Source organism: Phacochoerus africanus, chromosome 14 (genome assembly GCF_016906955.1).
Source record: "Phacochoerus africanus isolate WHEZ1 chromosome 14, ROS_Pafr_v1, whole genome shotgun sequence".
NCBI lineage: Eukaryota > Metazoa > Chordata > Mammalia > Artiodactyla > Suidae > Phacochoerus > Phacochoerus africanus.
This window is the reverse complement of record NC_062557.1, coordinates 25,545,347-25,569,661: the sequence shown is the minus strand read 5'-3', so window position 1 is coordinate 25,569,661 and position 24,315 is coordinate 25,545,347. Positions and strand designations below refer to the sequence as shown.

General features: G+C 49.6%; 1 protein-coding gene across 1 annotated transcript in view; it reads right to left on the bottom strand.

The window, feature by feature from the left end:
- B4GALNT2 (beta-1,4-N-acetyl-galactosaminyltransferase 2) overlaps window positions 1-24,315 on the bottom strand; it is a 34,000-nt gene that overhangs the window by 771 nt on the left and 8,914 nt on the right. Inside the window, exons 2-10 of the mRNA XM_047758648.1 lie at window positions 18,271-18,471; window positions 16,389-16,526; window positions 14,276-14,382; window positions 12,770-12,807; window positions 11,800-11,980; window positions 9,633-9,719; window positions 7,173-7,360; window positions 6,298-6,438; window positions 569-788 (exon numbers count right to left, since the gene is read on the bottom strand). Coding sequence (XP_047614604.1) covers window positions 569-788; window positions 6,298-6,438; window positions 7,173-7,360; window positions 9,633-9,719; window positions 11,800-11,980; window positions 12,770-12,807; window positions 14,276-14,382; window positions 16,389-16,526; window positions 18,271-18,471 — 1,301 coding nt within the window. The remainder of the gene's footprint in view (window positions 1-568; window positions 789-6,297; window positions 6,439-7,172; window positions 7,361-9,632; window positions 9,720-11,799; window positions 11,981-12,769; window positions 12,808-14,275; window positions 14,383-16,388; window positions 16,527-18,270; window positions 18,472-24,315) is intronic.

The window sequence follows — 24,315 nt, the reverse complement described above, 5'->3', positions numbered from 1 at the left end:
TGCTCACCAGCTGCAGCTAAACAGAGAAGGATGTCTGGAAAAGGAGGAGCAGGAAATTCCGGTCATGGCGTAGTGGTTAATGAATCCGACTAGGAACCATGAGGTTGTGGGTTCGGTCCCTGGCCTCATTCAGTGGGTTAAGGATCTGGCGCTGCCCTGAGCTGTGGTGTAGGTCACAGAGGCAGCTCAGATCCCGTGTTGCTGTGGCTCTGGCATAGGCCGGGAGCAAAAGCTCCAATTCGACCCCTAGCCTGGGAACCTCCACATGCCATGGGTGCAGCCCTAAAAAGGCAAAAAAAAAAGGCAAAAAAAAAGGAGGAGCAGCAGCAAGACAAGGAAAGAGGGAAGGGGCAGAGCTGCAGGGAGAGGAGGTAGAAGGGTGTCTCGGAGAAGCAGGAATAACCTATGGGAGACACGAAGGTGGAGGGAGGCAAGAGAGACCAAGAGCTCCCTAGTTTGGGGAGAAGGGGCCGCTTCCCTGAGCAGCGGGGCCCCGCCCTCCATCAGAAAGAGACTTCTGAAGCCAGCGCACAGCCCAGCTCGCTTCTTGCCCTTCCAGCCTCCCCACCTGAGTGCGCCACTCGCTGCAGGCGGGGGTCGAAGCCAACTCTTTGGAGTCGCTCTGTGTGAGCCAGGAAGAAGTTGACAACGCCACTGGTCACCACGCAACCAGGGAAGCCATCCACGGGCTGGAAAAATCCTGGCTGCCTGTGGAGACAGTCCCCATTCTTCCCCTGCTCCAGCAACAGCTTGAACTGGAATGTGTTGTCAATCACGCTGCCACCTACCTAGCAGTGGGAGGAGAAATCTGTTAGAGAACAGACTCCATATCCATGTAGCCTCTGCCAGGAAGCCTTCCTGGACTGAACCTCAGTCACGACAAGAATTGCACTCCCTGGAGGTCCCGTTGTGGCTCAGTGGTTAACGAATCTGACTAGGAACCATGTGGTTTCGGGTTCCATCCCTGGCCTCCCTCAGTGGGTGAAGGATCCCGAGTTGCTGTGAGCTGTGGCATAGGCTGGCGGCTACAGCTCCAATTGGACCCCTAGCCTGGGAACCTCCATATGCTGCGGGAGTGGCCTAAGAAATGGCGAAAAGACCAAAAAAAAAGAGTAATAATAATAATAAAAGAAAAGAAAATAAAAAAGAAAAAGAATTGTACTCCCTCTCTCATCTACTCTTCATGCTACACTTATGCCAAGTCCAAAGGGCAGCAAAGTCTCTGCTGCACTCACCCTCCAGCAAGCGCACTCTTTCCAGAGGGCCACTCCCTCCCCTCCCTTCCTCTACAAGGATCAAGGATGGGGGATCGAGGATGGGGGATCGCGTTTGGGTGCAGGTGAGAGGCAGCCAGCGTGCAGCCGTCCCTACGTGGACTTCCTGAGCAAGCCTTTGTCTCAAGTTGTCTCCCTCCCATTCTCTGCCCTTGGCTCACTTCTCTGCACTGTCTGTCCGCACACCACACACTCCTGGGAGCGCGCAGCTATGTGTGAGCCAGAGCACAGCGGGACAAGCAAGTACATCTATTCCTGAACCATCATAATCACCTAGGGAGGCAGAGCAGAATCTGCCAGTTGCCCCCCACCCCCTCGCCTGTTCCTTCCTTCCTCCTCTTAGGAAATGAGCCCCCTGAAGTGTTTTTTGGCTTTTGTTTTTCCCTTTTCAACTGCCCCTGCAGTTCCCAGGCCAGGGATGGAATCCAAGCCAGAGCTGCAACCCACCCCACCCCCACGCAGCAACGCTGGATACTTAATTTAACCCACGGCACAGGACTGGGGATTGAATGGGCACCTCCACAGAGACAAACTGGATCCTTAACCCCCATGCCACAGTGGGAACTCCAAACTCCAAACCCTCTGAGATTTAAGTGGACTAAATTAAGCCACAACGATCCTACAAAAGATGAAATTTCCCCACTTCTCTGGAGTTCCCAATGTGGCTCAGCGGTAATGAACCTGACCAGTATCCATGTGGACGTGGGTCCACTCCCTGGCCTCCTTGAGTGGGTTAAGGATCCGGCATTGCCGTAAGCTGTGGTGTAGGTCACAAAATCGGCTCAGGTCCCATGTTGCTATGGCTGTGGTATAGATGGGCAGCTGCAGCTTCAACGGGACCCCTAGGTTGGGAACTTCCATGTGCCCCAGGTACAGCCCTACAAAGAAGAAGGGAGGAAGGAAGGGGAAGAGGAGAGAGAGGGAGGGAGGAAGGAAGGAAGGGAGAAATGGCCCCACAGCATATGGCTTGAATCCCAGCTGCAGCTGCAGCAATGCCAAATCCTTTAACCCGCTGTACTGAACCAGCACCTCTGCAGCAACCCGAAATGCTGCAGTCGGGTTCTTAACCCACTGTGTCACAGTGGGAACTCCCTGAAAGGATGTGATTTAGAACAGATGTCTCCAATTTTTAAGAAGACCACATTCTTTTCGTCTTTTCCTTTTTTTTTTTTTGGCTTCTTAAGGTTGAACCCACCGCATAGGGGGTTAGTGGTTAGTTTCCAGGCTAGGAGTCAAATTGGACCCACAGCTGTTGGCCTACACCACAGCCACAGCAACGCCAGATCCAAGCTTCGTTTGTGACCTATACCATAGCTCACGGCAATGCTGGATCCCCGACCCACTGAGCAAGGCCAGGGATCGAACCCACATCCTCATGGATATTAGTCAGATTCATTTCTGCTGTGCCACGAAGGGAACTCCCAAGACCACATTCTTAAAAGAAAACTGTTGTCTGTCCTCCACTCCCTCTCTTCCCCTTTCTTCTGACCGTGCAGTTGAGGGCCACAAAGATGGATGAACAACAGGGAAGGAAGCTGGACCAGGATGACCCTGGAAAGAGAGGATAGGGCCAGCTTGCGTTCTTTTTTTTTTTTTTGTCTTTTTGCTATTTCTTGAGCTGCTCCCGCAGCATATGGAGGTTCCCAGGCTAGGGGTTGAATCGGAGCTGTAGCCACCGGCCTATGCCACAGCCACAGCAACGCGGGATCCGAGCTGCGTCTGCGACCTACACCACAGCCCACAGCAACACCGGATTGTTAACCCACTGAGCAAGGGCAGGGACCGAACCCACAACCTCATGGTTCCTAGTCGGATTCGTTAACCACTGCGCCGAGACAAGAACTCCGCAGCTTGCATTCTTACACGGGTAGGAACTGCACTTTTTTTGTCATTTATGCTATTGTGACTGGGTCTCTAGCAGAGTAGCAAAGAGACATCTTCGTCAATCCAGATGCTTTGGGGGACTGTCCACCTGGAATAAGAGATAACTGTGGTCACGGTGCTACTTATCCACTTTCTTTCCAGGCCGGGATAGAACCAGCGCCACAGCAGTGACAATGCTGGATCCTTAACCCTATGAGCCACCAGGGAACTCCCATCTTTCTTTTTCCAAACAGCTTTATTGAGATACCTTTGATATATTAAAACTGTATGAAGGAGTTCCTGTCGTGGCTCAGTGGTTAACGAATCCGACTAGGAACCCTGTGGTTATGGGTTCAATCCCTGGCCTTGCTCAGTGGGTTAAGGATACAGCGTTGCTGTGAGCTGTGGTGTAGGTCGCAGACGTGGCTCAGATCCTGCGCTGCTGTGGCTCTGGCGTAAGCCGGTGGCTACAGCTCCGATTGGACCCCTAGCCTGGGAACCTCCATATGCCGAGGGAGTGGCTCAAGAAAATGGCAAAAAGACAAAAAGACAAACAACAACAACAACAAAATAAAAACAACTGTATGTATTGAAGGTGTACAGCTTGATTTTTTTTTTTTTTTTTTTGGTCTGTGGCATGTAGTCGCTTGATGTAGGATCTCAATTCCCAGACCAGGGACTGAACCTGGGCCACAGTGGGGAAAGCACCAAATCCTAACTACTACACCACCAGGGAACTCCCTGCAGCTTGATGTTTTGATATATGTAGACACTGTGAAAAGATCACCACACGCAAGCTAATTAATGAATTCATCACCTCTACACAGTATGGGTATCTTCACAAATTTCAAGAACGCAATGCAGTATTATTAACTAGCATCACCTTTTTTCCCCCTTTTCCATGTGTAAATTAACTTTTGATATTTGTGGGTTTTTTGTTCCGTTTTGTTTTGTCTTTTTAGGGCTGCACCTGCAGCATACGAAAGTTCCCAGGTTAGCAGTCCAATTGGAGCTGCAGCTGCCAGTCTACGCCACAGTCACTGCCACAGCCACAGAAATGCCAGATCTGAGCCACGCCTGGGACATACACCACAGCTTATGCAACACCAGACCCTTAACCCACTGAGCAAGGCCACGGATTGAGCCCACATCCTCATGGACACTAGTCGGGTTCATTACTGCTAAGCCACGACGGGAACTCCTGTGTTCATTTTTTATTGTCATTAAGGCCACGTGTGTGTGCTTTAATAGCTTTGTGCCATTTTCATTTTTGTGATGGTGTGTGACAAAACCAGAGCAACACTCACATTCCTCTCCAACTCTCACCAGTCCAGAGAGGAAGTTGGAAGTGATGCATACAAAGAAAACCACAGTTTTCAAAAGATACATGCACCCCTACATTCACGGCAGCACTATTCACAATAGCCAAGACGTGGAAACAACCTAAATGTCCATCAACAGATGAGTGGTACACACACACACACACACACACACACACTGGAATATTACTCACTCACGAAAAGAGTACAATAATACCATTTGCAGCAACACCGATGGACCTAGAGATTACCATACTAAATGAATTCAGAGAAAGACAAATATCATATGATATCCCACATATGTGGATTCAAAAGAGATACAAATGAACTTATTTACCAAAGAGAAGCAGACTCATAGATTTAGAAAACAACCTTATGGCTACCAAAGGGGAAAGGTGGCTGGCGTGGGGAGGGGGTGGAGGGATAAATTAGGAAATTGGGATTAAAATATACATACTACCATATATAAAATAGATAGGAGTTCCCATTGTGGCTCAGTGGGTTATGAACCCAACTGTGATCCATGAGGATGCAGGTTCAATCCCTGGCTTTACTCAGTGGGTTAAGGATCCGGTGTTGCTGTGAGCTGTGGTGTAGGTCACAGATGCAGCTCAGGTCTGATGTTGCTGTGACTGTGGTGTAGGCCAGCAGCTACAGCTCCGATTTGACCCCTAACCTGGGAACTTCCATATGCAAGGACCTACTGTATGGCAAAGGGAAGTACACGCAATTATTCTGTAATATCCTAGGTGGGGGAAAGAATCTGTAAAAGTATGAGTATAGCTGAATCACTTTGCTGTACACTTGAAACTGATACACCATGGTAAATCAACTCTATTCCAATAGAAAATACAAATTAGGGTTTTATAAATTTTATAAAAATAAAATAAAACCTAGGCCACCTGGTGGCCTAGAGGTTAAGGATCCAACATTCTCACTGCTGTGGCACAGGCGGGATCAGGCTGGATCCCTGGCCTGGGAACTTCTGCATGATACAGGTGTGGCCAAGCAAAAAAAAAAAAAAATCAATTAAAAAAAATGACTGGGAGTTCCCATTGTGGCTCAGTGGTTAATAAACCCAACTAGTAACCATGAGGTTGCAGGTTTGATCCCTGGCCTCACTCAGTGGGTTAAGGATCTGGCCGGCATTGCTGTAAAGTGTGGTATAAGCCAGCAGTTACAGTTTCAACTGGACCTCTAGCCTGGGAACCTCCAGATGGGGCAGGGGTGGCCCTAAAAAGACAGAAGACAAAAAAAAAAGATTGAAAAAAGTACCTAAACACACTTTTTTTTTTTGCCATTTCTTGAGCTGCTCCCTCAGCATATGGAGGTTCCCAGGCTAGGGGTCCAGTCGGAGCTATAGCCGCTGGCCTATGCCAGAGCCGCAACAACGGGCAATTCAAGCCGCATCTGCAAACTACACCACAGCTCACAGCAATGCCGGATCCTAAACCCACTGAGCAAGGCCAGGGATCGAACCCGCAACCTCATGGTTCCTAGTCGGATTCGTTAACTACTGAGCCACGATGGGAACTCCTAAACACACTTTAAGGACAGAACAACGGTGAGTCTGGGGAGTGGGGTTGGTGTGATTTGTTCAAAGAAAAGTAAGAATGGAGGCAGAAGCAGAATCCGAGGGTCTCATTTCCCTGAGATAGTCTCAACCCCAGAGCTGCTCTGCATCACCTCCTGCACGGCCCTTCCCCTCCCCTCTCCCTCTCCATCCCCCCCATCCCTTTTCCTCTCCTCTTCCCTCCTGTCCTTTCCTCTCTGCCCTCTCCTCCCCCTCCCCCTCTGGCTCGTCAGATGGCAGTGGGGTAGAACTGGCAGCGCTCACTTACCACGTCCAGTTCCGTTTTCTCTAGGACGTCCACCAGCACCTCGATCCTGGTCTTGCTGTTGAAGACGAAGTCATCGTCCACCCAGAGAACATATTTGGTGGTGACCTGAGATATGGCCAGGTTCCTGCCAGCAAACCAGCCCTGCGAGGGGAGGGAGGTTAGACCCGTGGTTGCCCGCCCCGCTGCCTCCTAGCACCACCTGGGGGCTTTCTCAGCTCCCAAGGGTCAGGCTGCCCCCCAGACAGTGGCTGAGAACCTCTGGGTTAAAGGGAGCCCATGTCTCAGAGACCCTGGAAGAAGGAGAGGGACTCTCTGGAGACGAGAAAGTCCCTCCTTGGCCCTGTGGCTTGAGGGATGGATGCAAGTCCCTTTACACCTGACAGTCTTTGTGGCCCCTTCGCCCTGTGTTGCCTGGAAGATGCTGGAGGGTGGGGCTCTCTGGAAGGGGTAACATCCACTTCCTCCCGGTGTGCTCGAGGGAAGGTGTGGGGCGCGGAGAGAGACGCCCCAGCAAGGGTGAAATCGTGAGAGAGGTTTCTCTGCTGTGGGACCTGCGTATCAGGAAACCTTAGAGCGTCAGACACCGCCAGTCGCTTAGAAGGACCTCCATCAATTTCCACACCAAGCGTGAGGAAAGACGGATTACCCACCCCGTCACTGCAGGAAAGGGAGAGTGACCTGATTTCTCCGGGAATTTGGAGGCAGCCAGGGGACTCAGAGGAGTCCTACCCCACCACCACCCCCCGCCCCCCAAGGATCCTGCTGCCTCGGGAGGGTCCCCCCCTCCCCCGAAGCAGCCCCAACCAGGGTACCACTTGACCCGGGGGCCCTCTGGTCCCAAGGTGCCCGTGTCTCCCCCTCTGGGAGGGATATACCTTCCCAAATGGCATGGTGTAATACTCCACGTGGCTGTCAGTGATTTTCAGGGGCTCCTTGCTGTCATCGGCCACAATCACCGTCAGGTCTGGGTAGTACTCACGAACACTCCGGAGCATGGTCATGAGCTTGTGGGGACGGAGGAAGGTTTTGGTGGCAATGGTCACCAGGTCTCGGAGCTTCCTCTCTGGGCAAGAAAGGGTAGGTGTCAGAGCTCTGTCTTCAAGAATCCTCACTGACGTGCATTGCTCTGGAGGTTTCTTTACACGGCGATGGCTCGAGTGTTTGTGGCCCTCATGCCTCTTGTTCACAGTTGATGTTAGTTGGATCAGAAAATACATTTTATTATTGTTATTTTGTCTTTTTGTCTTTTTAGGGCCGCACCTGCAGCATATGGAGGTTCCCAGGCTAGAGGTCAGCTCAGAGCTACAGCTGCCGGCCTACACCACAGCCACAGCAACACAGGATCCAAGCCTCATCTACACCACAGCTCACAGCAACGCCGGGTCCCTAACCCACTGAGCGAGGCCAGGGATCAAACCTGCATCCTCATGGATGCTAGTTAGATTCATTTCTGCTGAGCCATGGTGGGAACTCCATGAGTCAGATTCTCAACCCACTGAGCCACAACCCGAACTCCCAATTTGTTTAAATGGTTTCTGTCTTCTAGAGTGTCTCCCTTTTTTTCTTTGTTTTTTGTTTTTTGTTTTTTGCTTGTTTGTTTTTTCTTTTCTTAGTAGCTGCACCTGCAGCATATGTAGGTTCCCAGGCTCCCAGGCTCCCAATTGAATCAGAGCCGCAGCTGCAGGCCTATACCTCAGCCACATCAGATCTGAGCCACATCTTTGACCCACATCACAGCTGGCAGCAATGCAGATACTGAAACCACTAAGTGAGGCCAGGGGTTGAACCTGCATCCTCACAGACACCATGTCAGGTTCTTAACCCACTGAGCCACAACGGGAACTCCTCTCTTCTGGTTCTCTTGGCTCCAGTCTGCTGTTTCCTTCTGTCGAGTGGGATGCTTCATGTTATGCTTGCCTATCTGCACTTGGTTTGCCACCGGCTTTCATGCTGTTACTGGGAATTGAGACGCATAGAGTTTCGCCCATCAAGGGATTCAATATGACCAGTCATGAGGCCCAGGAAGAGGGGAAAAGATTTAAAGACCTGAGACCTGCCCTGTCACAGCTTCAATCCTACAGAGAGACGTGCCTGGCCTGGTTTTTTCTTTTTCCTTTTTTTTTTTTGCTTTTTTTAAGGCCGCACCCACGACATATGGAGGTTCCCAGGCTAGGGGTCGCATTGTAGCTACAGCTGCTGGCCACAGCCACAGCCACAGCCACAGCAATGCCAGATCCGAGCCGAGTCTGCAACCTACACCACAGCTCCTAGCAACGCCGGATCCTCAACCCACTGAGCAAAGCCAGGAATCGAACCTGAAACCTCATGGACACTGGTAGGGTTCGTTAACCACTAAGCCACGACGGGAACTCCTTGTGGTTCTTATTCATGTTCTTTTCTTACTGATTCATAAGTCCTCTGAAGTAAAATTAGACCTTTGACTTTCGTGTGTGTTGTTATTTTTCCCCAGTTTGTCTTTTGCCATTTGACTTTGCATATGGTAGGCTTCCATCATTAAAAACATTAAAAATTGTTAATCTTTTTCCCCTTTAATTTGAAAAACTACCTCGATCACACGGTAAAATTCCAAGATGTCTATTCCTGGGTTTCTTTTCTTTTCTTTCCTTTTTTTTTTTTTTTGGTCTGTTTGCCTCTTCTAGGGCTGCACCCTCGGCATATGGATATTCCCAGGCTAGGGGGTCGAATTGGAGCTGCAGCTGCCAGCCTATGCCAGAGCCACAGCAACATGGGATCCAAGCCGCGTCTGCAACCTACACCACAGCTCATGGCAACGCCGGATCCTTAACCCACTGAGCAAGGCCAGGGATCGAACCCGCAACCTCATGGTTCCTAGTCAGATTCGTCAACCGCTGCACCACGACAAGAATGCCTAGGTATCTAACTTGATTCCACTGACATAGCTCTTCATGGTCCAATACCATTCTATTTTTATAATTATTACTTATTAAAATGTCATAAATCATTAGATTTTTTTCAAAATAAATTCAACCATACAGTAAGTTAAACGTAATGAAGCAGTATTAAGAGCGTATTCTAGCATTTTTTTCCTCCAAAAAAAGCTTGTTGGAGTTCCCTGGTGCCCTAGTGGACTAAGGATCCAGTGTTGTCACTGCTGTGGCTTGGGTCACATCCAAGGCCTGGAAACTTCCACTCTGCGGGCACAACCAAAAAAAAAAAAAAAGCTTGTTAACAGGAATCCAATTGGAGCTTTTATTTCATCGAGTCTCCTCCTCCATCTCAGAGGGGATCCCTTCTGCATCTCACCCAATAGTCTCCAGGGACCCACCATGGAGCCCCAGGGACAAGGGTCTTACCTGGTCCAGGGTCATATAACTTGGGCATGACAGGATAGCGGATGGTCACCGGAAACTTGGCCACTGAGGACTTGGACTCCAGACTCACTGGAGGGAGAAATCAGGTCAGGGCTGGTGCACGGTATCTGGGTCACTCCCCACGAGGCCAGGGAAGCCGACGCGATGGGGGAGTGAAGGACTGAGGACCCCACAGAGTCTATGGCATTCCGGCTCCTACCCTGCTGTGTGTTCCAGAAGCAACCTGCTGACTGCCTCTGAAACGCACATGTCTGCCCCCGTGAGACTCTGTCGGGTGAAGTGGGCTTGGAATCAGAGGGGTAGATGAAGTTTGACTCTGCATCTATAATTTGAAATACCTTGGGTAAGTCACATCACCTCCACCTCCACCTCCAAAACCAGGGTAATACTACCAGCCCAGTTCACCTCACAGTGCCCCCCGCCTTTTTTTTTTTTTTTTTTTTTGAAGGGCTGCAAGTGCAGCATATGGAGGTTCCCAGGCTAGGGGTCAAATCGGAGCTGTAGCTGCTGGCCTACACCACAGCCACAGCCACAGCCACATGGGATCCGAGCCGCGTCTGCAACCTACACCAGTGCCTGGCAACACCAGATACTTAACTCACGAGTGAGGCCAGGGATTGAACCTGCATCGTCACGGATCCCAGTCAGGCTCGTTTCTGCTGAGCCACAGTGGGAAGCCCCCTCACAGGGTCATTCTGTGGTAAGACATGTTTAAAAATCCCAAGGTACAGAGAACTCTCTCTCTAGCTTATGCTCATGGAAAATCTGCCTCACATTCACTGGGGTCCTGGGAAAGCATCCTGTGTATCTGGTCAAAGCAGAAAAAGGTAAATGTCTTTTTTTTTTTTTTTCTTTTTACGGCTGCACCTGCTGCATATGGAAGTTCCCGGACTAGGGCTCAAATTGGAGCTGCAGCTGCCGGCCTACGCCACAGCCACAGCCACAGCCAATGGAATCCCAGCCACATCTGCGAATTATGCCGCAGCGGGCCTGGGAGCAAACCTGCATCCTCATGGATTCTAGTTAGGTTCTTAATCCACTGAGCCACAAGAACTCCGGAAAAGGGTAATTTATTTATTTATGTATTTATGTATTTATTTTTGTCTTTTTCTTTTTAGGGCTGCACCCGTGGCATATGGAGGTTCCCAGGCTAGGAGTCCAGCTGGAGCTATAGCCACCAGCCTACACCACAGTCACAGCAGCGCAGAATCTGAGCCACTTCTGCAACCTACACCACGGCTCACGCAATGCCGGACCCTTAACGCCCTGAGCAAGGCCATGGATCAAACCCGTGTCCTCATGGATACTAGTTGGGTTCGTTAACCACTGAGCCACGATGGGAACTCCCGGAAAAGGGTTTTAATTCATCCAGAAGGTAAGTGGGGCTGCCCTGAGGGTGGCAGGAATTGGTCTCCCATGAATTCTGGGAGTAAGAGTCGGGTTTGGGATGGGAGGGGAGGAGGAAGACAAAGCCATTGCCCTTGGGACTGACAGCTCCCCCACATCCCTCTTTCCCGTAATGCTCAGGACAAGCCACTGACACATGGACTGTGCTCTCCTCTACTGTAGCTGAAACCTTCAGCTTTTCCTTTTTCTTTCTTTTCTTTTGCTTTTTAGGGCCGCACCCGCGGCATATGGAAGTTCCCAGGCTAGGAATCGAATAGGAGCCGCAGCTGCCAGCCTACACACAGCCACAGCAACGCAGGATGGGATCTGAGCCACGTCTGCGACCTACACCACAGCTCACGGCAACGCCGGGTCCCCGACCCACTGGTGAGGCCAGGGATCGAACCGCCAACCTCGTGGATACTGGTCAGATTCATTTCCACTGCACCACAACCGGAACAGGGAACCTTCAGCTTTGATCACTGATGAGAACGGGGAGCAGAAGGGGATGGTTTCCAGGTGCAGAGCATGAATGATCTGTCCTCATGTACAGACAAGCAGGCATCTCACTGTCTTTCTTTCGGGTCCCTCCACGGGCTCAATGGCAACACGGGGATAGTACCAGGTACACTAAGTGGGAAGTTAGAAACAGGAGCCAGGGAAGCAGGCTTCCTGGAGAAGGAAGACCTTGAGAGCCGGGGGCGGGGGCAGTGGTGGTGTTTATGGGGTCCCTCAGCATTTTGCCATCCGAGGACGGACTCACCCACATCCACTCTGTGGAGGTGGTACTCTGTGCTCGTGTATGTCACATGCTGGAGGATGAAGTTCAAAAGCTCCCGGCTACTGGTCAAAATGTTCAGCTGCTTCTGGCCTCTGCCCTTCACCACATTGTCTGGGGCGTCAGCAAGGGTGTTCAGTGTCCCCAGAGAAGCTGTCAGGGTGACCTAGGGTAAAGGAGGTAGAAAGCCTAAATGCAGAGAGGCACATACCCAGGATGGCCAGCAGGGGGCAGCATGCATAAGGGTGCGAGGAGAAGAACGCTTCATGCTCCCGAAAGCTAGGGTCTGGCTCTGATGGAGTGTCTGCCCCAGCCCCAAAAGCCTAGGACCTAGGACCTGGTGTGTTCAAGGGCCATTTCTGAAACATTCTTAACTCTTGGCATGCAGAGTTAAGTGGCATCCATTCTTAAAGATTTCTTCTGGAGTTCCTGTTGTGGCTCAGTGATAACGAATCCGACTAGGAACCATGAGGTTGCAGGTTCGATCCCTGCCCTTGCTCAGTGGGTTAAGGACCCAGTGTTGCTTCGAGCTGTGGTGTAGGTTGTAGATGCGGCTCGGATCCGGTGTTGCTGTGGCTCTGGCGTAGGCTGGCAGCTACAGCTCCGATTGGACCCCTAGCCTGGGAAACTCCATGTGCCACCGGATGTGGCCCTAAAAAGACAAAAGACAAAAAAAAAAAGAAAGAAAGAAAGAAAGAAAGAAAGAAAAAGAAAACTGCTGAAAACATTTCAGTCAACAGATCTTTTCTTTTCTTTTCTTTCTTTTTAGGGCCGGACCTGCAGCATATGGAAGCTCCCAGGCTAGGGGTCCAATCAGAGCTACAGCATCTTTGTCTGCCCCATCTTTGTCTCTGTCAAACTCTGAGACCAGCCACCACCACGGGGAAAAGCGCATGGGCAGTGAGCCAAGGACAAGATGCTAAGTGCAAAGTGGGGCTGGGAAGGGGACTCTTGCCTCATAGGTGGGAGCATCTGGTCCTTCAAACCGGAGGCCTGGAGGTCACAGGAAAAAGGAGAAAGGAAAAAAAAAAAACATTTGAGAGGATGCCAAGAGTTCCCTGATGCTCTCAGCTCCCTGGCCAATTCCTACACATCCCTCCAGAGCCCCTTCGAGTGTCACCTATCCAGAGTGTTTGCAGACCGCTCGCCTCCCCACTAGAGCTTGCTAGATGGTGTCCAACGGACCTCTGCAAACTCCAGCAAACCAAAGCCTCTGATGCCCTCCCCTAGTTTGGGTTTTTTTTTTGTCTTGTTGTTGTTGGGTTTTGGGGGGGCTTGGGGGCTTTTTAGGGCCACACCCTCTGCATAAGGAAGTTCCCAGGCCACGGGTCGAATCAGAGCTGCAGCTGCCGGCCTACGTCACAACGTCAGCAACACAGATTGTCAGCTGAGTCTGCGACCTACACCTCAGCTCACAGCAACACCGGATCCCTGCCCCACTGAGCGAGGCCAGGGATACAACCCGAAACCTCATGGTGCCTAGTTGGATTCGTTTCCGCTGCACCACCACAGGAACCCCTAAATGGTAAATTTTATGTTACATATATTTTACACACTAGAGAGAGAATTATCCAAAATGGCAAATCATTTTTTAAATGAGTACTTAAAAACACGAGCAACTCAGAGTTCCTGTCATGGCGCAGTGGAAACGAATCCAACTAAGAACCATGAGGTTGTGGGTTCGATCCCTGGCCTCGCTCAATGGGTAAAGGATCCAGCATTGCTGTGCGCTGTGGTGTCGGTCGCAGACGCAGCTCGGATCTGGTGTTGCTGGGGCTCTGCTGTAGGCCAGCAGCTACAACTCCAATTCCACCCCTAGTCTGGGAACCTCCAGGTGCTAAAAAGACAAACGACAAAAACAAAAAACAAAAAACAGAACAAAACAAAAAAACCCCAAAACACCAGCAACTCATCTCAAATGTTTTTACTTTAAAATCTATCTCTGTTCTTATGACTAATGCAAATCCTAACTCAAACACATCCTCCTTCTGTGGCCTTAGCTAACATGCTAAACTTATTTGGGAAATTGGCCAAATAACATTTACCTCACAGGGATGTATGCTGGACGAGAGGTGTGTGTAAAAACCCCTCGTGGAGGGAGCTGTATCCGACAGAAATATTCTTTCCATATGCAGTCCCTGGAGATGGGCTGAGGCTTTGCCTGCTCCCTTGATGCTGGCGGACACCAATAAGCCAATAACAGCCTGAGATTCCTCGAGGCACCCAGATCTCCGTCCTCTCCTATACGATCCCAGATGCCCAGGGAGGCGACAGCTCCTAAGTGCCATTCCCAGTGGTGGAAACAGTGAGAATAACATCAAATGAAACCATGTCCAGCTTCACGGATTGTGCTGGGTATCCGGGAAGGACTCAGCGGATAACTGCTCCCTTCTGCTCTCTCCTCTGCTTCAGAAGGACTACGAGAGCTGCCTGGGTCCTGTCCGGGTGGAGATGCACCTACCTGGGATGGGGATGGTGTGTAGAGGTATCACTTCCACCCCGTGGACCGGGTACCCAAAGGGGAGGTTGGGCTGAGCCAGCAGGGGCGGTGGGCGAGGGAGCCCTTCTCTGCAGGGAAACAAAACCATCAGCAGCTGCCTTGACACCTGTCCCTGACTAGCTCTTTTTTTTGGGGGGAGGGGGGGTGCGACCACACCCACGGCATAGACGTTCCCAGGCCAGGGATCTCACCCACCCCATGGCAGCGACCTGAGCCAATGCAGTGACCATGCCAGATCCTCCTTAACGTGCTGAGCCACAAGGGAACTCCCACTGCTCCCACTGGTTCGTTCTTTTTTTTTTTTTCTTTCGCTTTTGGCCTCCCTGAGGCATATGGAGTTCCCAGGCCAGGGATCAGACCTGAGCTGTGGCTGCAACCTAAGCTGCAGCTGCAGCAACAGATCTTTAACCCACTGTGCTAGGCCAGGGGTTGAACCTGCATCCCTGTGCTCCCCAGACACAGCTGATTCCATTGTACCACAGCAGGAGCTCCTCACTGTCCCCATGGCTAGTTCTTTTTCTTTTTTTCTTTCTTTTTTTTTGCTTTTCTAGAGCCACTTCCCGCGGCATATGGAGGTTCCAAGGCTAGGGGTCCAATCAGAGCTGTAGCTGCCGGCCTAAGCCGCAGCCACAGCAACGCGGGATTCGAGCCGCGTCTGCGACCCACACCACGGCTCACAGCAATGCTGGATCCTGAACCCACTGAGCAAGGCCAGGGATCGAACCCACATCCTCATGGATACTAGTCAGGTTCGTTAACCACTGAGCCACGACAGGAACTGCTGGCTAGCTCTTAAAGGGGCATCTGTGCCCAGAGCTTTGGGCTGCAAAGGGGGAGAAATCCAAAGTAAATCGTCGGATTGTCCTGCATTCTCTCCTCTTCTTTATTCCCGCCCCTCCCTCCAGCCTCGAATTCCACTGAGGCAGATTACAACAACACACATTAAAAATAAAAATCACGGAGTTCCTGTTGTGGCTCAGCAGGTTAAGAATCCAATGCAGCATTCTTGAGGTTGCGGGTTCAATACCTGGCCTCGCTCAGAGGGTTAAGGATCCAGCGTTGCCCTGAGCTATGGTGTAGGTCGCAGACGAGGCTCAGATCCCACATGGCTGTGGCTGTGGCTGTGGCGTAGGCCGGCTTCTGTAGCTCCGATTGGACCCCTAGCCTGGGAACCTCCATGTGCCTCGGGTGCGGCCCTAAAAAGTAAATAAATAAATAAAATGAAACATAACATAAAGAGAACAAAGGTAACACCTGCTCAACACTCACCACGTTCGAATTATTTTAATACATTTTCAATTGCTGGTTTTCAATGTGAGCCATTTTAAATAAATCTTTACATGCAATATTAAAAAATACATTTTCCTATTATCTCTGCTCTTGAGGTTATTTGCATCAATCTACCTGTGGATGGAGATATTAAATAACCGGCATGCAATGATATCTCGTGGGAGACTTGAAATCAGCCACAGTGTGTTTTCTTGTAGGGTTGGGTGTTTTCATTTTTGAACTTTTTACTAAAGCAGGGTTGATTCACAATGTTGTGTACAGTGTGATTATTAAACCGTGGAAATTGGCAAACACTACAAGCCACTACCAAAAGCCCATGGTTAAATATTACCACCACTATTCATATTTCTCCCTCAATGTATAAACACATCTACCCACACTTATACACACAACTATCCCCTCCTCTTTTAAAACCACAAATGTGGAGTTCCCATTGTGGCAGAGTGGAAATGAACCTGACTAGGATCCATGAGGATGCAGATTCGATCCCTGGCCTCACTCAGTGGGGTAAGGATCCAGCGTTACCGTGAGCTGTGGCGTAGGTCGCAGACTCGGCTCAGATCTGGCGTTGCTGTGGCTCTGGCATAGGCAAGAGGCTACAGCTCCAATCAGACTCCTAGCCTGGGAACCTCCATGTGCCATGGGAAGTAGCCCTAGAAAAGGCAAAATACAAAAAAAAAAAAATAGGGCATTCCCTCCCCCCTCCTTGGAGCCACACCCTCGGGAATGAGAAGAGAGCTTCCGCTCCATCTCAGGGCGCAAGAGCCCTCAGCATCTGCACTACCTCCTCTGAAAGTGTTCGAGCTCAGCCTGTCTCCTCAGGTTCACTGCGGGGAGGTCACGCCGGTCGTAGGCATCCTCCAACTTATAGCTTCCCTGATGCCTGAAGGTGTCACATTGGCACTGGTTTTTCGGGAACAGCCTAAAATAAGACAAGGTCAAAGATCACAGATTGGGAGGGTGGGCTGGTAGGTGAGGGGGAGCCGCAAGCTCAGTCCAGTGTATTTTTTTTCTTAACTTTTTATTTTCTCTTATTTTGTCTTTTTAGGGCCGCACCCGCGGCACACGGAGGTTCCGAAGCTGGGGTCTCATTGGAGCCGTAGCCACCGGCCTACGCCAGAGCCACAGCAACGCAGGATCCGAGCTGCATCTGCGACCTACACCACAGCTCATAGCAATGCCGGATCCTTAACCCACTGGGCAAGGTCAGGGATCGAACCCGCAACCTCATGGTTCCTAGTTGGATTCATCTCCGCGGAGCCATGATGGGAACTCCCAATCCAGTGTATTTTTCCCCCTAGGCTTTCCCATACCTAGCGCCAGGGTTGGGTTGAGACCCTGGAATCCCAGCAGCGGCCGCTCCCAAAGACACAGGGAAGGAAGGGAAGAGAGGGAAGGAAGGAGGGCGAGAAGGCCCCCCTCTGGAATCAAAGTCCTTTATTTATTATTATTATTATTATTATTATTATTATTATTAGCTTTGTAGGGCTGCACCCGCAGCACATGGAGGTTCCCAGGCTAGGGGTCCAATCGGAGCTACAGCTGCCAACCTACACCACAGCCACAGCAAGATCAGATCCGAGCCGCGTCTGGGACCTACACCACAGCTCACGGCAACCCCGGATCCTTAACCCACGGAGCGAGGCCAGGGATCAAACCCACAACCTCATGCTTCCTAGTCGGATTCGTTTCTGCAGCGACATGACAGGAACTCCCCAAACTCCTTTAAACTTGAGAGTCACAGGAATCTCGGAGGCATTGCAGCCCCACCCACCAGATGAAAAGGCCAGAGGGCCAGAAAGGCCACATCTTTCCTATAATTTTGTTTAGTTTTTGGGGGGTTTTAATTTGTTTTTGTTTTTTAGGGCCACATCTGCGGCATATGGAAGTTCCCAGGCTAGGGGTGGAATCGGAGCTACAGCTGCCGGCCTACACCACAGCCACAGCAACACAGGATCTGAGCTGCGTCTTCAATCTACACCACAGCTCACCGCAACCCTGGATCCCCGACTCACTGAGCGAAGCCAAGGATCAAATCCGCATCCTCATGGATCCTAGTTGGGTTTGTCACCACTGAGCCACAACGGGAACTCCTCCTACAGTTTTAGTTAAATAGGCCCTCCAAAGTCCTAAAGAACTTTGCTGGGTGCTGTAGAGGCCGTGCCCAGCAGACCAAGCCCCTTCCTAGTCCCGCCGTTTGCACTCAAATGCTCTACCCCTGAGCTATGCCCCCACCAGGTCCCGCAGTCAGGATTCACATTCCCAATCAGCACAGGTGCAGAAAGGTAAGGAACTGGCTGTAAAGTGGGCATAAGAGGACACAGTAGGAGTTCCCGTCGTGGCGCAGTGGTTAACGAATCCGACTAGGAACCATGAGGTTGAGGGTTCGATCCCTGGCCTTGCTCAGTGGGTTAAGGAGCCAGTGTTGCTGTGAGCTGTGGTGTGGGTTGCAGATGTGGCTCGGATCCCGCGTTGCTGTGGCTCTGGCGTAGGCCGGCGGCTACAGCTCCGATGGGACCTCTAGCCTGGGAACCTCCATATGCCGCGAGAAGGGCCCAAGAAATAGCAAAAAGACAAAAAGACAAAAAAAAAAAAAAAAGGACACAGTAAAGCCACAGGAGGAGCCAGGGAAGTGTCAGAGCAAGGCAGTTTTCTTGCCATCTCACCAGATTCCACTGTAGGTGAAGAGGCTCCTGACATGTTTCTCAGGTAGAAGCTTCAGCGTCTGCGCTTCCAGGGTGGGGGAAGGGATGGGTGAGTTGAGGAGACTGAAGTCTGTGTCGAGGAACACGCTTCGGAACATAAGGAGGCCAACGCTCAGGACCAAAAGCACCATCGCCATCTTGAGGATCGACAGACACCTAGGGCTGTTGGGACACAAGAGAGCAAACGCTGTTAAAATCTCTTCTGAGTATGTTAAGAAAGATTTCGTTGTGCGACATAGATGGGAATAGCAACTTGAGCAAAAATGCAAGTCAAACCTGTTTCGTACACTACGTATCAAAATCGATTTCTTCCCGAAGCAAAAGAGAAAGAAAAGCAAAAATAAACCAATGGGACCTAAGCAAACTGACAAGCTTTTGCACAGCAAAGGAAACCATAAAATAACCCAAAAAGATCCTGCTGGGATCCACTGGGAACGATGTCTGGTCACTTGCGATGGAGCATGATCATGTGAGAAAAAAAGAATGTATACATGTGTGTGTGACTGGGTCACCTTGCTGTGCAGTAGAAAATTGACGGAACACTGCAAACCAGCTATAACGGAAATGATAAAAATCATTTAAAAAACTGATTTCGGATAAATAGAAAAGTAAAGAATCAAATTTGCAGAGAGTTCCCTGGTGGCTCATTGGGTTAAGGATCTGGTGTGGTCACTGCTGTGGCTCTGGTCACCACCGTGGCATGGCCTCCATCCCTAGCCCAGGAACTTCTGCATACGTGGGCATGGCCAAAAAACTATACTCAGTGGAAAATGTGAAGTTTTTTCAAATACGTACTTCTGATCACAAGTCCTAAAATTAATAAATGAAGCAATAAAATAAGAGATTTGAAAATGGACAACAAAACGAACCTAAGAAAAGCAGAAACAAGATTTTAGAAATAGCCAAATAGGGAGTTCCCGTCGTGGCTCAGTGGTTAACGAATCCGACTGGGAACCATGAGGTTTCGGGTTCGGTCCCTGCCCTTGCTCAGTGGGTTAACGATCCGGCGTTGCCGTGACCTGTGGTGTAGGTTGCAGACTCGGCTCGGATCCCGAGTTGCTGTGGCTCTGGTGTAGGCTGGTGGCTACAGCTCCGATTCAACCCCTAGCCTGGGAACCTCCATATGCCGCGGGAGCGGCCCAAGAAATAGCAACAACAACAACAACAACAAAAGACCAAAGACAAAAAAAAAAAAAAAAAAAAAAAGAAATTGCCAAATAGAAAGTGGTGAATTAAAAAAAAATAAAAAAATAAAATGGAATCATCGTTAAATCTAAGCACAGAGTAGACAACTGGTTTTTTCTTTTATTTTTTTTTAATTTTATGGCTGCAGCCATGGCATGTGGAAGTTCCCAGGCCAAGGACTGAATCCAATCCATAGCTTCAACCTACACCTTTAACCACCGCACTGGGCCCAGGGATCAAACCTGCACCTCTCCAGTGACCTGAGCCATTGCAGTCGGATTCTTAACCCACTGTGCCAGGGTGGGAATTCCAGACAACTTTATAACCTCCTTGCTCTAAGACTTTCCTCCTGACCCAGAAGCGACGCCTACAAACGAGTCTGGTTATAACACATGATGCTCCCCTGGTCCTGGCTGAGTGGACCACGGGTGTTCACCTCATCCGAATGGGGCTAATCAGCCAGAATTTCCTTCCCAGAAATGGGGAACCAGAGATACTGTTTGGCTAATCCTAATCCCCTGAACTGAGAATAGAGGGGAGGAAAGAAGAGAGAGAAGACAGAAGGTGAGAGAAACAAAGAGAAGCCTAGAAGGACTTCCCATTGTGGCTCAGTGGGTTAAGACCATGACCAGTGTCCATAAGGATGCAGGTTCAATCCCCACCCTTGCTCTGGCATTGCCACAAACTGGTGGCAGATGCGGCTTGGATCTGGCATTGCTGTGCCTGTGGCATAGGCTGGCATCTGTGGATCCAATTCAACCCCTAGCCTGGGAACTTCCATGTGACACAGGTGTGGCCCTAAAAAAAAATCGTTTTTAATTTAAAATTTTGGGGGCAGTGTCTTTAAGGCATTAGTCTGCTATGGCTCCCTTTGCCTGAGAAAGCAATAAAGCTATCTTTTTCTCCTTCACCCGCCCCTCCTCCAGAAAAAGAGTTCCCATTGTGCCGCAGCAGAAACGAATACAACTAGTAACCATGAGGTTTCAGGTTCGATCCCTGGCCTTGCTGGGTGGGTTATGGATCCAGCATTGCCGTGAGCTGCGGTGTAGGTTGCAGATGTGGCTCGGATCCTGCATTGCTGTGGCTGTGGTGTAGGCCTAGCCTTGGAACCTCCGTATACCATGGGTATGGCACTAAAAGACAAAAAAAAAAATTTGAATTTATAAATTTTTAATTTTTTTAAAATTAGAAAATTTTTAATTTAGTTTTTTTAACTTAAAAAAATTTTTTTAATAGAGAAGCCTAGATCCTGAATACCTAGATGAAAGGGATGACTTTCTACAAAAATGCAAATGAATAATGTATTGGGGAAATAAAATAAACAAATAAACAAATAAATAAAAGAATTCCCACTGAAGCCCCCCCCCCAAAAAAAAACCCACAAAAGACTTAAACAGACTTGTAAAAATTAAAAAAAAAAAAATCAAGGAATTCCTTTCATGCCTCAGGGGTTAATGAATTAAACTAGGAACCATGAGGTTTTGGGTTCAATCCCTGGCCTTGCTCAGTGGGTTAGGGATCTGGCGTTGCTGTGAGCTGTGGCTGTGGCGTAGGCTGACAGCTGTAGCTCCAATTAGACCCCTAGCCTGGGAACATCCATATGCCACGGGTGCGACCCTACAAAAGACCAAAAAAAAAAAAAAAAATCCAGGAATTTATCAAAGGTCTATGTACTTTTCAGAGTCCCAAATCCACACTTCACAAGTAACTCCAGACTGGTTTATAAGAAACCAGCTTTGCAGTGATGCAAATATAGGTACTGACGAATAACGATGTAAATACGCCAAACAAATATTAACCAGTGGGACACAACAGTATCTTAAATGAATGAGTCACCGTTAATGAATGCTGTTCTTGGAGTTCCCGTCATGGCTCAGCAGATACGAATCTGACTAGTATCCATGAAGACACAGGCTCCATCCCTGGCCTTGCTCAGTGGGTCAGGGCTCTGGAATTGCTGTGGCTGTGGTGTAGGTCACAGACGTGGCTCAGATCCCGCATTGCTGTGGCTGTGGTGTAGGCCAGCAGCTGTAGCTCTGATTCCATCCCTAGCCTGGGAACCTCCATGTGCCGCAGGTGTGGCCCTAAAAAGACAAAAACAAAAGCATGTTCCCTCTAGGAGGGCAAGGATAACTCAATGCCACTGTGGGGCTGAACCACACCAACGCCATGCTGTCAGCTCATCTTAGGCCCACAGTCTCATCTGCTCTCCCTCCTTAAAAAAAAAAAAAAAAAGAATGATCACATCCCAAGTTCCTAACACAATTTTCAGACTATCAGAAACAAATCACTGACAACCTGGGTGGGGGGCGGCATTTGAGGGAAGTGAGTGTGGTCTTGGCCTTTTTGAGGGTTGGGTTTGTTTCCTTTTGCTATTAGGTACTAAAACTTAAAATCGCGTCACTTAGTGAAAACAGAACAAAAATAGGGTCGGACTTTCTCTGTGGCTCAACAGGTTAAAGACCCAGTGTTGCCACTGCAGCGGCCCTGGTCGTTGCTGTGCCATGGGTTCCATTCCTGGCCTGAGAACTTCTGCATGCCTCGGGCGTGGCCAAAAAAAACCCAAACAAAAACAAAAACAGAAACAGGAGTTCCCGTCGTGGCTCAGTGGTTAACGAATCCAACTAGGAACCATGAGGTTGCAGGTTCGATCCCTGGCCTTGCTCAGTGGGTTAAGGATCTGGCATTGCCATGAGTTGTGGTGTAGGTCACAGACGCATCTCGGATCCTGTGTTGCTGTGGCTGTGGTGTAGGCCGGCAGCTACAGCTCTGATGGGACCCCTAACCTGGGAACCTTCATGTGCTGCGAGTGCGGCCCTAAAAAGACACACACATACCAAAAAAGAATTAATAACAAAAACAAAAAATGGAGAGTAAAAAAAAAATTCTCTGGATATTTGGCCCGGTATTCTATACATTTTTTTTCTCTTTAAACTGTTATCCATTCCGAGTTCTGCGTAACTGAGCTTTGGCCTCCTCATAAGGAATTTACCCAGGCCAGGTACGCTATCAACTTTTATCCTGGCTTTCATCTGACGTGAAAACTGGAAGAATACCTTTTGCAGGTGCAAATGGTTAATCATCATGAGACGCCCTCAAGGGGAGGGGGGAAAAAAAACAGTTCCCGTCAATAGGAACATGCTTCTCCCTAGTAGTCAGAGTCCATTTTAGCTTTTTTTTTTTGTCTTTTTGCCATTTCTTGGGCTGTTCCTGTGGCATATGGAGGTTCCCAAGCTAGGGGTCTAATCGGAACTGTAGCTGCCAGCCTACACCAGAGCCACAGCAACTCTGGATCTGAGCCATGTCTGCGACCTAGACCACAGCTCACGGCAACGCCAGATCCTTAACCCACTGAGCAAGGCCAGGGATTGAACCTGCAACCTCATGGTTCCTAGTCGCATTCGTTAACCACTGCGCCACAATGGGAACTCCTATTTTAGCTTTTTTCTTTCTGTCTTCTTAGGGCTACACCTGCAGCATACGGAGGTTCCCAGGCTAGGGGTCAAATCGGAGCTGCAGCTGTCAGCCTAGGTCACAGCGACAGCCTCATGCAATCCAGGCTGCATGTGGGACTTATACCACAGCTCATGGCAACAGCAAATCCTTAACGCACTGAGTGATGCCAGGAATCGAACCCGAATCCTCATGGGTACTAGTCAGGTTTGTTAACCACTGAGCCACAAGGAGAACTCCTCTGTTTATTTTTCCTTGCAACTTTTTTTTCCCTTTTTTTGGCCGCCCCATGGCACCTGGAGTTCCCAGCCAGGGATCAGATCCAAGACACAGCTTCGACCTAAGCCATAGCTGTAGCAACACTGGATTCTGAGCACATTGTGCGGGGCCAGAGATAGAACCTGCATCCCACCGCTCCCAAGACACCGCTGATCCTGTTGCACCACAGCAGGAACTCCTGCTTGCAACTTATTTGTTGAAGGAACTGTGTGGTTTTTTGAACATGATCTGGATTTTCCACATCCTGGGTTGTGCTGATTTCAGCCATGGGCCCATGCTCTTTTGCCCCCTGTATTTTCTATAAACTTGTGGTTAGATCAAGAGGCTCAATCAGGAGTTCCCGTTGTGGCTCAGCGGGTTAAGAACCCAACTAGTATCGATGAGGATGCAGGTTCGATCCCTAGCCTCACTCATTGGGGTAAGGATCCAGCGTTGTTGTGGCTGTGGTGTAGGCCAGCAGCTGCAGCTGTGATTTGACCCCTAGCCTGGGAATTTTCATGCGCCACAGGTGTGGCCCTTAAAGGGAGAAAAAAAAGAGTCTCAATCAGATTAAGGTTTGATTTCTTTTTTTTTTCTTCTTCTTTTTTTTTTTTGTCTTTTTAGGGCCACACCTGCAGCATATGGAGGTTCCCAGGCTAGGGGTCTAATTTGGAACTGTAGCCACCTGCCTACACCAGAGCCACAGCAATGCCACATCTGCAACCTACACCACAGCTCACGGGAACACTGGATCCTCAACCCACTAAGCGAGGCCAAGGATCGAACCCAAAACCTCATGGTTCCTAGTCGGATTCGTTTCCACTGCACCACAATGGGAACTCTTGATTTCTTTCTTTCTTTTTAATTTTTTAAGCAAATTTTCTTTTTATTTTATTTATTTATTTATTTATTTATTTATTTTAGCTTTTTAGGGCCATACCTGCAGCATATGGAGGTTCCCAGGCTAGGGGTCAAATCGGAGCTACAGCTGCCGGCCTACACCACAGCCACAGCCACAGCAATGCAGGCATCTGAGCCATCTCTGTGACCTACACCATAGCTCACAGCAACGCCAGATCCTTAAAGGCAAGGGATCGAACCTGCAACTTC